The following is a 14,289-nucleotide window of genomic DNA, read 5'->3' on the forward strand; positions in this document are numbered from 1 at the left end:
CACCTGCCAATGCAGGGGACACGGGTTTGATCCCTGGTCCAGGATGATCCCACATGCTGCGGAGCAACTAAGCCCGTGCGCCACAATTACTGAGCCTGCGCGCTCTAGAGCCCACGAGCCACAACTACTGAAGCCCCTGTGCCTAGAGCCCGTGCTCCACAGCAAGAGAAGCCACGGCAATGAGAAGCCCGCGCACCACAACAAAGAGTAGCTCCTGCTCGCTGCAACTAGAGAAAGCCCGCACGCAGCATCGAAGACCCGAGGCAACCAAAAATAAATTAATTAATTTTTAAAAAAGAAAGAAAGAAACCTAGGAAGTAATAATACCAAAACGGTTGAGAAAACATTAGAGATTCACATAATGACACAACTGGAAAAAGGTCATGTCAGCATCTGCATATAGGATTATCTCCCATCTCTGTAGAATCCTGATAATTATGATAATTGCAATACTGTATCAGAAAATGCTAATTGGGTATACAAACTAAAAGGAGTACAGAGAAAAGCCAATGAAACTGAGGAATGGTAAGATTAGTACACAGAAAAAAATGTCAAGCAAATAAAGAAAGAGAACTGAATAAATGTAAACCAATCTTGGGCTAGGAAAAAAATATATTCTTCAAATACCACAAAGGTGGCTTATTCAGCATTAAATATGAGTTCATTCCCAAGAGAATGTTAAAAGGGGGAAAAAAAAGTATGCCAAAATTTTTTCATAAGATTTAACCTCGTATCAAGGTAAACTGGGAAGTATCACAGCTGAAAACATTAATGCTAAGCAAATAAAAACATTACTTTTCTAAATGCAGTGCATTAACTCCTAAGACCAGGTGAATATAATCCATTCTTAACTTTTGCTCACTAACCTCAGCAAAGTAGAGAACCTGGATATTACAGAGCCAGAGTCAGACAATTTACATGGATAATCTGATAGATGCTAACACATACAGTTATAAAAAGATAACGCAGACAGAGAACACAGGCCTCTGGACAAAAATGAGTCTTTACTGGGAGAGCATGAAAGCCATCTTTCTTTCTCTAACTACTTATTTCTGTAAATATCAGCCTGAATTAGTAAAGAATATAAATAATTAATAAACTTTTATTTCCAATTATCTCAGTATTTAGCTGTAGTGAGTGTTAAAAATTAAATGATTCTTGGTACTTTAAGTTAAGGAATAATATAAAATGTAAATATCGCTGTTTTTTATAAATTTCAGTTAAATTCTTACAATAAGGTGCTGTAGACTGATTGTGTAGAAGCCAAGAAAGGAAAATTAAAAGTTGCCTTAAAGTCTAAAACTGTCATCTCCCTCATGAGTAATACTGCTCTTCATCTATGAAAAACCCTGTCTTGCTTGATTTGATACACTCATTTTCTCAAGAACTTGTAGTAGAGCTAAAATGACTCTTAAACATTTCCCACACAGCACTTAAAATAAAAATTGTATCGAAGTTTTGTTTCCATTACTGAGTTTTAAAAATCCATTTTATTTTTATCTGGCCATAAAAACTGTTCTATTGTAATTGGGTTTTGTTTTGTTTTTTCCTTAAAGTTGTGTAGATTTGAATGTGCTGTATCACTCAAACTGAACATAGAAAGAGAATGACATTTTTAAAACTAGCAAAGTAACACTAGCAAAACTGCACTTGTTATGAACTTCACAGGGTGCATTTTTCAATTTGGGCAATTCTGCCAGCATAAAATAAAGCAAAACAACCAGAGTAAAGCAACTCGACCCCTTTCACTGAAACAGCAGGAAGACATTTTCCTGTTAGTTACTTCTCTTTTATTAGTGTTAAGATATTTGAGTAATGTCTCCCTATGCTTGTGTCTAAAATCCTCAGAGGAGGGTACAATTGCAGGAAAAACGACGAGCGTCCAGGAAAGGAAGAGGTGAAAGGAAACAGATGGTCCCGGTGCTGTGTGAGGGCTTGGAAGCTGTCTAAAGCGCCCTCGACGAGACCCTCCAAACGCCTATTTCACATCAATCAGTAAGGTCCAGCTGAGTTCGGCCGCAAGGCCTGTGAAAGCAAGAGCTGGCCAGACTACGAAACTGGGTCGGGTGGGCTGCTTCCTCGCCAGAGCCGCGCCCCCGGCAAGAGCACCCCTGCCTGCCTCCCCACCCCCCAAAACAAAACAAACCTAAGCAGTGTTAGGCCGTTTCTTTTGTCTTGGTCAACGCTGACCACTTGAGGTTAACGGCCAGGGAGTCCGGGGGAGAGCTCTGTGGCCCTGTCAGGTGCTCCCCGACTCCCCTGTCCCCACCGGAGGAATCGGGCGACCCCCGACCCGGGCCGGGGGGCCAGTCCTGCCGGGGACCCCCGCCCACCCTCCTGAGCGAAGGAAAGGGCTCCACGCCGGCCCGGAGCAGGAAGGAGAGCAGGGGGTCCGCTCGGAGCCAGGCCCGAGGCCCCGGCGCCCGCACGACCCCGCGGCGCCCGCCCCGGGCCTCGCCCCTCCGCGGGGCCGGGGACGCCGAGGGCCGGGCCGAGGCCGCCGGGCTCTCCCGGGGCCGGCGGGGGAGCGTAGGCCGGCCGCCATCCCCGGCCTGTCGTGCGCCCGCAGCCCGAGGCCTTACCGCCTCCACGGCGTGCTGCAGAATGGAGGTGAACTTGGAGAACATCCTGTCCCGGGACTGCAGCAGCCTCTCCCGGGACGACCTGGAGAGCTCCTCGATCCGCCGCCGCCGCCCCTGCTGCGGCTGCCGGGGCCGCTCCAGAGTGAAGGCCGGTGCGGGGCGGGGAGGACGAGCAGAGGGCCGAGGCGGGCCCGGCCCGGCCGCTTCGGGTGGGCGCGGGCGGCGAGGCGGCTCCGGCGGGCGCTGCGACGTGGCGGGCGGTGAGAAGGGCGTTCCAGGCGGACTCCGGGCCCGCGACACTCCGGCGGCGGCTGCGGCGGCGGCTCTCGCTCGGACACGGTGGCAGCTCGGCTCGGGTTCCTTCCGCCCGCTCTGCCCGCCGCGGCCTCCAGGGGGCGCCGCCGCGGCCCGGGGGTGGGGCGCCCAGCCAGGCCAGGCCGGCCCTGCGCCACGGGGGCCACACGCCGCGGGGGCGGGAGAGGCACAGAGAGGCCGCGGCCTGCCTGGGGCGGGAGTCGGGCCTGGGCGCAGCCGCCTCCCTCTTACGGCGACGCGGTCATTCTTACGTCTTAAAAATTCGGCCGTTCTCATTCACTTTGTTTCTCCGATGGAAGTTAACATGCCGATTTTGTATGAAACCGTAGACATGTATGTATATAAAATTCAGAGGTTCTTCTTTTAAGGGCAGATTTGCAAGACCGGTAAGAAAAAGCACAGTATTCCCAAGGCAAACAGGAACCGTGGGTTTAAATGCTAAGAATTAGAACAAATCCACTAATGCAGATGAAATGGCTTTGCTAACTGTGAATCTTTATTATTATTTTTATTGTTGTTGTCGTTATTATTTTATTTAGTTATTTATTTATTCAACATTAAAACAGGAAGCCCCAGATGGACAAATGGTAAGATGATTCAGTTATTAATTTGTAACATGTTTGATAGCTAGAAAATGCATTCAGTATAGCATTTTCTATTCAGCTTATCAGTTGATACTGGGAAACATCAGTGAGGGAAAAGAATCAGAAGGGTTTCTAGGAAATGCACAGGACAGATAAGTGGAGCTACAATGTAAGCGCTCGGATGGAGGCTTCTTAAAATACGATGCAACAGTATATTTGTCAAGCCTTGAAGAAACAAGATTCGGGCTGGTAAAGTTTAGGTTGGGTTGATACAAATTATGAAAATGTTCATATCCTGGAGAACTTTGTTTTTGCTTGTATTGGCATTTTATCAAAAGAACTACTAAATTCTTGATAAGATGAGGGTGAAGTTAAGTGTTGCATAACTGGTGATGAAAACATGTATTTGTAACTGAATTAGTTGAACAGAGGAAAAAGGCAGAAAAAGTAGCATCAGTGCAGAGTGGTATTTAGGGCCAGTCTCTGGAGCTGGGTAGCCTAGATTTAAATCCCAGTTCTGCCACTCACTGTGGCAAGTTGTTTAACCTCTTTGTGCTTTTAGTTTCCTCATCTGTAAAATGGGAGTAGCACCTACCTCATGAAGTTGTATGTAAATTCCTTAATATACGTAAAATACTTTAACATGCCCAGTCCATAGTAAGCGATGCATGGACAATTGTTATTATTGTTGTTGTTATTAGTAATAGTAGTATTTAACAAAATAATAGGGCCAGAAATCAAGATTTAAGGAGGAGACTTTAACTAGTCTTGTGTTCTTTTCTCTCCTGTTTTTGCTACCTCTGTCCTTGGATAGCAGGTAAATTTGACCTTAATTCCCTGTATAGTAGTCCCCAGAATGCTGGAGGCAAATTCTGTCATTTGCTAAAGATCGAAATGTGCTCCTTATCAAAGTGTAGGTAGTTGTGTCTGCTTCAACCAAGAGTACATACTGTTTATTATCATTATTATTATTCAGCAGTTTAAGATGGTTAGTCATATTATTAACTAATTATTTTCCTGACCTAATTGACATACATTTATATGGTGTTTTGTATTTTCATAATACCTTACAACCACTAATTGTATGAGGAGGTTTGTTTAAAGCAGGCTTACTTAGAGTTGTTTGTATTTGACAATGCCTGTCTTTTGTATACTTAATATAAGCACAATAAGATATATGTTTTGCTCTAGATTAATATCAATATTTAGGATGACGATTCATCTATTCGATATATAGTTTCCAAGGCATGCAAGTTGGACTAGAATTATAATAGAGCGGATACTCTTACTTATTCTCATCCTAGAATGACACTAACATTATCACCAGCCTTATGCATGGGCAGAGTTGAACCTACCTCAACAAAGTAGCTTATGACTTAAGAAAGCATAACAAAGGCTTTCCTGGGTCTCCAAAACACTTAGATATAGGTGCCTGAAATTCCTCAATTAGAGCTTTATTTCTTCAATCCTTTGGCTTAAGGCAAATAAGAAATTTAGTCCCTGCTTAACTTAAAATACTTTGGGGAGAGATAACACATTAAACTCTTATCATTCATTACACCTGAGGGTGAATGAATTTGTTAAGTTCTTTTCTGAATAAAGTTTAATCAGCAAGGACACAGAAAAATCTATAAAACTGAAACTCGGGTGGGATGGAGTTGAAGAAGAAATAGAGTGAGAGGAAACCCACTTTCAAGATGTGCCAGGCTTCTGGAGATTTTCTATATATATTCCCTCTCTATAGAATTCAGCAACATTCCCTTTCCAAATGTCACTAAAAATTACAGTAAAGAGATTTTTCAAAGTACACACTGAAAAAGTACAAATAAATTAAGAGATAGCAATAAAATTTTGAGAATTGGAAAGTAACTGTAAAGGAGTCACTGATATAACTGACATAAGAAAGCTGAATCCCAAGGTAACAATTAAGGAAACCAAGAACAAAAGTGATATGTCAGTACATTCACAGAACCTCTCAATGGCTCAGGAATTGGTAGCATTAAGTACCTCTGGAAGTAGAGGTAAAAGTGGGACTGAAAATAGCAGGATGGATTGAAAGTTTGTTTAGAACTGGATAGATGCATCCCCCCCACTCCACAAGATTGGCTGACTTCCCCTTTCCCACCCTGGAATAACATTAGAGACTTTTTCCCAGAAAGAGAGAGGTTCCATACTGAGAGAAGAAAAAAAGAAGGAGAAGGAGAAGAAGAAGATAAAGTGAAAATAAACCTTGTGAATGTTGAAGACACACGTCCCCAACTCTCATCCTGCACTTGGCTCAAAATGTAATCATCAGGCTGATCCTTCCAGGTAGAAGACAGGAAGCATCCTCTCTGGAGAATCCGTTTAGCCCAAGAGAAAAGACCCAGAGGTCCTGCAGAGGGAACCCAGACAAGTCTTCAGTGCAGCCCCCAGTTGACAAGCTCTGTCCACATGCTCAGAGCTTCAGTTTCTTCATGCACCTCTTTTAAATAGGATCACACAGCCCCGGGGTCATCAACAACTTGAGGAAAGCTTACAACATTAAAGATAGAACCCAAAGGAAAAACAGGACAAAAAAGAAACTGGGAAGAAACAGAGTGGCTTACATTGAACAGATAGGGAAAGATGGGAAGAAAACTTAAAAAAACAACTATTTTAATATCCTCAGAGAGATAGAAAAAGATGTTGCATCTGTAAAATAAGAATGGTATGGTATTTTTATTGTTTTTGTTTTTGTTTTTGCGGTACGCGGGCCTTTCACTGTTGTGGCCTCTCCCGTTGCGGAGCACAGGCTCCGGACGCGGTCGCGCAGGCTCCGGACGCGGACGCGCAGGCTCAGCGGCCATGACTCACGGGCCCAGCCGCTCCGCTGCATGTGGGATCTTCCCAGACCCGGGCACGAACCCGTGTCCCCTGCATTGGCAGGCGGACTCTCAACCACTGCGCCACCAGGGAATCCCTGGTATGGTATTTTTAAAAAGCAGCATTTTGGAAACAAAAAAGAAACTCTTAGAAATCAAGAATATGATAACAGACATTTTTTAAAAAAATAAGCGTGGAAAATAAGCTTGAAAAAATTTAGCAAGCTTAGACTAGAGCAAAAAAGAATGGAAAATGGCAGGGAAATTTTTTTAAATTAGAAGGCCAGTCCAATGGATCCAACATCTGAATAACTGGAGAGAATAGAGGGAGGAAATAATTGAATATATTAATTAATAATTCGATATAATTTTATAGATCTGAAAGACATGAGTTTCCAAATTGAGAGGGTTCATTAAACACCAGAACAATGAATGAAAATAGACTCACTCTAGTGGGCATTATTGTGAAATTTCAGAACAGTGGGTTCAAAGAAAGCTCTTACAATGAGGGAAATGAGCTCACTTCCAATGAGGGAAAAAAGGAAAACAAGTTTATGCAAAGAAACAAAAATTACAATGGCATCATACTTTTCAAGAACAAAATGGGATGTCAGAAGGCTTTGGGGCAATGCCTTCAAAATTCTGAGGTAAAAATAATTTCAATCTAGAATTCTATACTAAGAAACTATCAATCAAGTGTAAGGATAAAATGAGTCATTTCAGATGTGCAAGGTGTTGAAACTTTTTCCTAACTTGCAGTCTTTCTCAGGAAGCTGTCAGAAGATGTGCTCCATCAAAACTCAGGGAGTAAACCAAAGGAAAAAAGATAAAGGAATCAGCTAACAGAATCCACCATAAGAAGGAGGTAAAGGAAATTCCTAGGATGATAGTAAAGCAGAATCCCAGGAAGACAGCTATGGGATAGCAAACAACCAGTCCCAATTGGAGCAAGTCAGAAGAGAGTCCCTACAGAAACAGACTTGCTGATATAAAAGACTGATATACAAGACAAACTAGTGGTTACCAAAGGGGAGAGGGAAGGGGGAAGGGGCAAAGTAGGAGTGTGGGATTAAGAAGTACAAACTACTATGTCTAACATAAATAAGCAACAAAGGTATAGTGTATGGCATAGGAAATTATAGCCATTATCTTGTAATAACTTTTATTGGAGTATAATCTGAAAATACTGAATCACTATGCTGTACATGAAAAACTAATAAAATATTGTAAATCAACTATACTTCAATTTAAAAACGAAAGAAGAGATTTCCTCAAGAAGATGGAACTGGTGGATGGCCTATCTGTGTTTGAGCAGATTTATCAGATAGGAGCAGAGTGATATTGAATTAGTGATAAATACAAAGAAAACTAAGAAAAGAAAAAAAAAAAGCTAGATCATTGTTAACACCAGGAAAAATATTGTGTAGAAATGTGTAATCATAGTATACACATGGCTCAACTGTAAATAGTGCTTACATAACCATAATAATGTAAATACTGATCTAATTTAAAATTATGGTATTGCTGCTGTACTTAGGGAGGATGAAAGGATGGATGTGTGATGGGTGGGGGTGGGGTGTGTGTGTGTGTGAGTGTGAAAGAAAGCTAAATCTTTATCATCTGTAGTCAGGAAACATTAGGTATTGTTTATTTGTTTAAAGCCAAAATATCAAGAAGTAACACTATAAGCATATTATTTAAGGAAAGGAAGTATTTAACAAAAGAGCCCACCCAAAGCATTGAAAGAGGTTGCCTCTGTGAAGCAGGAAGTTGGGAGTTTTGGAGGAAGGACAGGGGATTTCATAACAAACCTTGTAAAAACCTCTTGACAAACTGTATGCTAGTATAACTGATATGACCAAAGTTTGTTTGGCAAAGGGATAAACTAAAGGCAAGAAACCATTTTTGGTGCAGACAAGAGATTATAAGGGTTCATAACTGGAAAATAGGAAGGAGATGGTAGACTTGAAAGATGAGGTAAGATCAACCAAATTGTGCAAGTGATTAAATACAAAAAGTGAGGAAGAAAAAGTAGTCAAAGATATTGATAGAGTTTCTAGCTTGGACGAAGTTAGGTGAAGATGCCATTAATTGAAATAGGGACTACGGCAATGTAGAAAGATAGGTTTCTTTTAACATGTTAGGTTTGATTGCTTGTATGATGACATCTGTGTGAGGATGTTGATTACGGGATGATAAATTTGGATTAGAAAGTCAAGAGAGAGATCTGGGCTGGAAATAAAGATCTGAGAGTCATCTCTTAGAGATGAGATGCTAGAATAAATGAGGTAGTTCAGTGAGATGGTATAGTGAACAAAAAAAAGAGAATGTATGTAAACTTCAGGAGTCACTGAATTTAAGGATTGGGAGATGGAAGAGGAATTCACTGAAAAAAGCAGTTAAAGGGATAGGAAAATACATTATGAAGTTCAGGAAGAAGTGAGTTTCGAAATTAGGAGGCTGGTTCAAGATAAAAGTAACATAGGCTTCATCTCCTGAACTCAACCCTACAGCTGCCACAGAAACACAGAAACAAGAGAGAAGCTGATAGATCCCAGAACCTTATATAAAAACTGTGAAAACTCCTTAGCAAGTATAGCAGATACCTCTAGTGTCCAGTGTCACGTTCCTTTGGTCCACTTCTGATTGCAGCTGCAGCTGATTGCAGTTCTGTGCAAGCTCAGACTCACCTCATGGTGACAGCATCTCACCTCAGTCTCATTCAACCCTCTTCAGAACTTCTGCCACTGAAATCTCTGTGTAGGAGAGGCTGCTCCTTGCAAACGTGTGATGGAGTTAGAACCCGTGGGGACAACTCTTAGCCAATGGGGGATGGAAACTGGTGGATAAAGACTCCAGTGTCCTGTCTGATTCTGGGAAGCAATTCTAGGAAGTATTCTGTGCACTTCTCAGGATGTCCTGGTGGGATCAAGTACCCACTGACCAGAGTGGTGACCTCAGTAGCCCTCTTATGCTTTTCCTTCTTCATTCTTATCCTCCCCACTTCCTCACTTCCTGTGATCTGAAGTAAATTACAATCAAGTCTTTGTCTCAGGGTCTACTTTTGAGGAAACCCACTGTGTGTGGGAGTTAGAGTGGAAGAAGCCTGAGGGGAAGACCAAGTGCCACAAATTGGGTCCAGACTAAGGGAAATATACCTTTACCCCATAGGCTAGGGAATTACAACAAAGGAAGCAATTCCTAGAGGTGATCAGTGCCTATTAGGTCCAGCTGCATATGACCAAAAAAAAAAAAAATGCTTTTTTTCAAATAATAGTTCCTTAAAAACAGTTCTCTCAAGTAAAAATAGTTCTCTGAAGTAAAAGTTTGCCTGGAAGGCTGTCAGGACTCTTAACTTTCCACACTCCATCCAGTGCTGCCATACTCAAGATCAATTCATGGTCTCATAGTGATACTGGAGCTCCAGTTACCCTTTTGAGGGCAGTAGCAGGAAGAAGCAAGGAGAAAAGTGATTACCTCCTCCCTTTTAACAAATTCTTTCTGAAAGTTCCACACTTCTTACATTTCATTGGCCAGAACTTACATAACCACACCTAGTTTTGGGGAAAGAAAGTTGGGAAATGTAGTGTTTAATTCAGAGTAACCAGCAGAAAAATAAAAGGTATAACTTTCAAATTCAGTACAAAAAGTTTGCTCAATCCAATGAAACATGGGAAAGAAAAAATACATAAAAAAGAAGCATGAAAAATAGAAAACTTAAAATAGGTCTATTAATTATAATAAATATAAATGGGCTAAACCCACCAATTGAAAGCCAGAGAGTCATACACTGGATTTTTAAAAATATCTATAATTGACTCTTGAACAACATGGGTTTGAACTTCAAGGATCCACTTATACGCAGATTTTTTTCAATAAATATGCACTACGGTACTACGTGATTGACTTCACGGATACAGAAACGCAGATACAGAGGGATGACTGTAAAGTTATACACAGATGTTCCACTGCGCAGAGGATTAGTGCCCCTAAACTGCCACATTGTCAAAGGGTCAACTGTAGTACCATACTTTCTAGGAGAGGCACATTTTAAAAAAAGGGAAGAGAAAGGCTGAAATAAGGAATAGAAAAGATATACCAGGGAAATACGAATCAAAGAAAAAAAAAGTAGCAATTGTATCAGACAAAAGAATTGAAAAATGTCACAAGAGCTAAAACATATAACAATATTGGTAAAATAATAATAGACCAATAATATAAATATACCTGATATTGACAGAAAATATGGTATAGACACAAAATATATAAAGCAATAACTCACAGCACTACAGAAAGAGATAAACTATTGTACTTAGAGGTTTTAATTCACCTCTCACATATGCAGATAGATCAAGCTCTGAAAATAAGCAAAGATATAGGGTATTTGAATAACATGATTAATAAGCTCAAGCTAAAAGTTACATAGAAATGTATACGCATGAAAGAAATCATACTTTCAAGCATACCTGAAACATCCACAAAATTTGATTACATACCCAGACACAAAAGAAGCATAAGGAAATTCCAAAGACTCAATATTCATTCTTTAACCAAATATTTATTGAGCAACACACACACACGCATGCACACATACACAGAGGTTATATCCTAATGGGAAAAATGTTATTATATCCTAATAACAAACAAATATATAATAAAATTTCAAGTAGTGGTAAAAGCTTTGAAGAGAATAAACTAGAATAAGGGGAGAGAAGATGATTTGGTGAAGTCTTATTTTAAATAAAGTGGCCCAGGAAGTCTTTTCTGTGGAGGTGTCATATGAACAAAGCATGGGAACTAGCTATGCAAATAGAAGAGTGGTTCTGGCAGAGAAAACATCGTGTGCAAATGTCTTATGATATGAGAAAGAGTTTGGCATCTCTGAGGAAGGCCGGTGTGGCTGGAATAGGTAGGTGTTTGAGGAGAAAAAAAGAAAAAGTTGAATATGCAATTAGGGAGGTGGCCAGGAGTCAGATCACAGAAAGCAGTAATTCTCAGTGCTGTCAAATTCAAAGGGCCCCTTTTCTTAACGGAAAAACGTTAATGAAAGTATTACAAATACAGAACAGTCCTATGTGTACACCTTAATGAATTTTCACATAGTGAACCACCTGGGCAATCTGTACGCAGATCAAGAAAGTGAGCGTTACCACTACTTCCGAAGGCTCTGAATGCCCATCCAGTCATTAACCCTTGCCATGAGCCACCACCGTTATGACTTCTAACACCGTGGACTAGTTTTGCCTCATTCGGGACTGTATATAAAGTGGAATCATGTAACATGTATTCTGTCACAGTCGGGTGCAGTGTTGTAAAAGCCAAACTTGTTAATATTGTGGTTCTGATCTTCTATAGCCGTAGTGATTATTTGTTTGCTTTGTTCTGTCAGCTTTTGAGAGATGTAAGTCTCCCACTATGACTGTGGCTTCTTCTGCTTTTAGTTATGCCAATTTTGCTTTATATATTTTGAAGCTGTGTTATATGTATATTCAGATTTTGACTTTCAGTCACTTCCTGATGGATTGACCTCTTTGTCCTGATGTAAGTACCTTTTATGATAATAATGCTTCTTGCCTTAAAGTCTGCTATGATTGATTATAAGTATAACTGGTTAATGTTTGCATACTGAGTATATAGTTCCATTTTTTACTTGCAGACTTTCTGTGTGCTTAAAAAATAAGATCTGTCTGTTGACAACATAGGTTTATCTTTCATCTACTGAGACAGTCCTTTACTTGGAATTTTATTCTGTTTAATATAGTTGCTGATAATTTGGGTTTGTGTCTACCATTCTCACTATTTATTTTCTATTTTACCAGTTTTTTGTTTCCTTTTCATTCATATATTACCTTCCTTGAATTAATCAAGATTTTTTATTTCTATTAATATTAATATTTTAATATTGTTACATTTATATAACAATTTAACAAAATTTGTTAATTAGACATTATATTTCTTTTAATATTGATAGATTAGAAATTATAACATATATCCTTGACATATTCTATTTTAATACAAATTATTACCTTCATAACTTCCATAATAATGCTGGGACCTTAAAATACTTTATTTCTATTTATTAACTTTTACCCTTTAGGGTAAAACATTACTATTATTATTTGAACAGTATATATCCACTTGTATTTACTATATATTTTCTTGTTCTGTTCTTTATTTCTCCTTTCAGTTCCCTCTGGTTTCCCTCTAGGGTTACTTTCTTTCTGCCCTGAAGAACTCTCATGATTGGTTTTCGTTTTTGTTTTTTTTCTTTTAGTTTTGCAGTGGGGCGTTGCCTAAAAATATCTTTATTTTATCTTTATCTATTTATTCACTTATTTCACTCTCAATGTTGAAGGATATTCTTTTTTTTTTAATTATTTATTTTTGGCTGCATTGGGTCTTCATTGCTGCGTACAGGCTTTCTCTAGTTGCAGCAAGCGGGGGCTACTCTTTGTTGCGGTGCACAGGCTTCTCATTGCGGTGGCTTCTGTTGTTGCGGAGCACGGGCTCTAGGCACATGGGCTTCAGTAGTTGTGGCACATGGGCTCAGTAGTTGTGGCTCGTGGGCTCTAGAGCACAGGCTCAGTAGTTGTGACGCACAGGCTTAGGTGCTCCGCGGCACGTGGGATCTTACTGGACCAGGGCTCGAACCCGTGTCCCCTGCATTGGCAGGCAGATTCTTAACCACTGCGCCACCAGGGAAGCCCAGGATATTCTTACTGTTGGTTGGAACTTATTTTTCTTTCAGCACCCTAAATGTATCATTCCATTTTTCTGGCCTCCATTACTTTTTTTAAGAAGTCATCTATCAGTCTTACCATGTTTTTGAGGGTAATGTATCATGATTTTCCCAATTTATATAGATAGAAACCTAGAGAATAGGTGTGGGAATAAATCTTAAGGATGGAAGGAATATAAAGTTCGATCAGGCCAATGATGGCTCACTAATCAGAGAGTCTAGATTCAGCATGTTAGCCAACGAACATGGAAATAGATCTGATAGTTTTCTTGTTTGGTTGACCCAAATTCTGGACCCAAAAGTGGCTTCCATTAAATGAAGTAGAAATGCCAGAACTTCTTTCGTATGTTGTAGAGAAAGGTATTTAGGAAATTGTAAAGTTTAAGGAAACTGGAATATTAGTGGATTTATCATGTAAGACCTGCTCATCCACCCTCCCACCACGTCCCCCAAGAGGGTTCTCAGGATATGCTTTTCATCAAAGTAGTGAGAAATAGATTCATGAAGGGATCCCCAGAATCCTTGAAGAGTTCTGTGCTGGCTCTTCTTTAGGTAAGTAATTGAAGTTGGGAACTACTACCATTGAACTGGGACCCCTAAATTAAATGGGGATGATAGGATCGTGGGATAGCAGGGGCCAAGTGGCAGCACTTAATTACCAAAGTCAAGGTGGACATAATGACTGTAATGGACAACAGAGTCAAAGCGATAATTAGACCTCTAACCTGCAGAGGTCTTTGGCATTGGCTAATTGATCATGGTATCCCTAGAATTGAAATAGATGGGCATCCTTATTAAAGTCTTACTTCATCTCTTACTCTAGTTCTAATGAACAGAAGTCTGGCTTGTATCACCAAAACAGAGAGCCTCAGCTACTCTATCATTTCCCAGGATTGAGTCATGTCACAAACCTGGAGTTCCTTGAATGGAGAGAAAGCCAGGTCCCCTTGAGAAAGGACCATGCCATACTGCCAAATATTTACAGTGTTCATCTTCTTTCTAGCCATCTCCCAAGGACATGTAATCATTTACCAACGTGGCTGTGTATGGAGGAAAGAGAAAGAGTCAGATTATTTTAGGAATTACTAAATACTAGCTCTGACACTAATTTTTAGAGACCTCAAATGTTACTGTAGTCCAACAGTGAGGGTAGGGCCTTAGGAAATTAAAGTCGGGTGGTCAATGGAGTTTTGTCACAGGTTCTTATATAGTGGTCCCAGTGGGTA

General features: G+C 40.4%; 1 protein-coding gene across 2 annotated transcripts in view; it reads right to left on the minus strand.

Annotated features, from left to right (window-relative positions):
- Positions 1-2,974, minus strand: part of FHIP2A (FHF complex subunit HOOK interacting protein 2A) — a 36,050-nt gene extending 33,076 nt beyond the window's left edge. The window contains exon 1 of one of the 2 annotated variants that reach the window (XM_060034018.1): positions 2,583-2,974. In XM_060034018.1, the coding sequence (XP_059890001.1) occupies positions 2,583-2,627 (45 nt within the window). In that variant the 5' untranslated portion in view covers positions 2,628-2,974. The remainder of the gene's footprint in view (positions 1-2,582) is intronic. The other variant, XM_060034016.1, reaches the window with a different exon arrangement.
- Positions 2,975-14,289: the final 11,315 nt, after the last annotated feature.

The sequence above is a fragment of the Delphinus delphis genome, chromosome 16, assembly GCF_949987515.2.
Source record: "Delphinus delphis chromosome 16, mDelDel1.2, whole genome shotgun sequence".
NCBI classification, from domain to species: domain Eukaryota; kingdom Metazoa; phylum Chordata; class Mammalia; order Artiodactyla; family Delphinidae; genus Delphinus; species Delphinus delphis.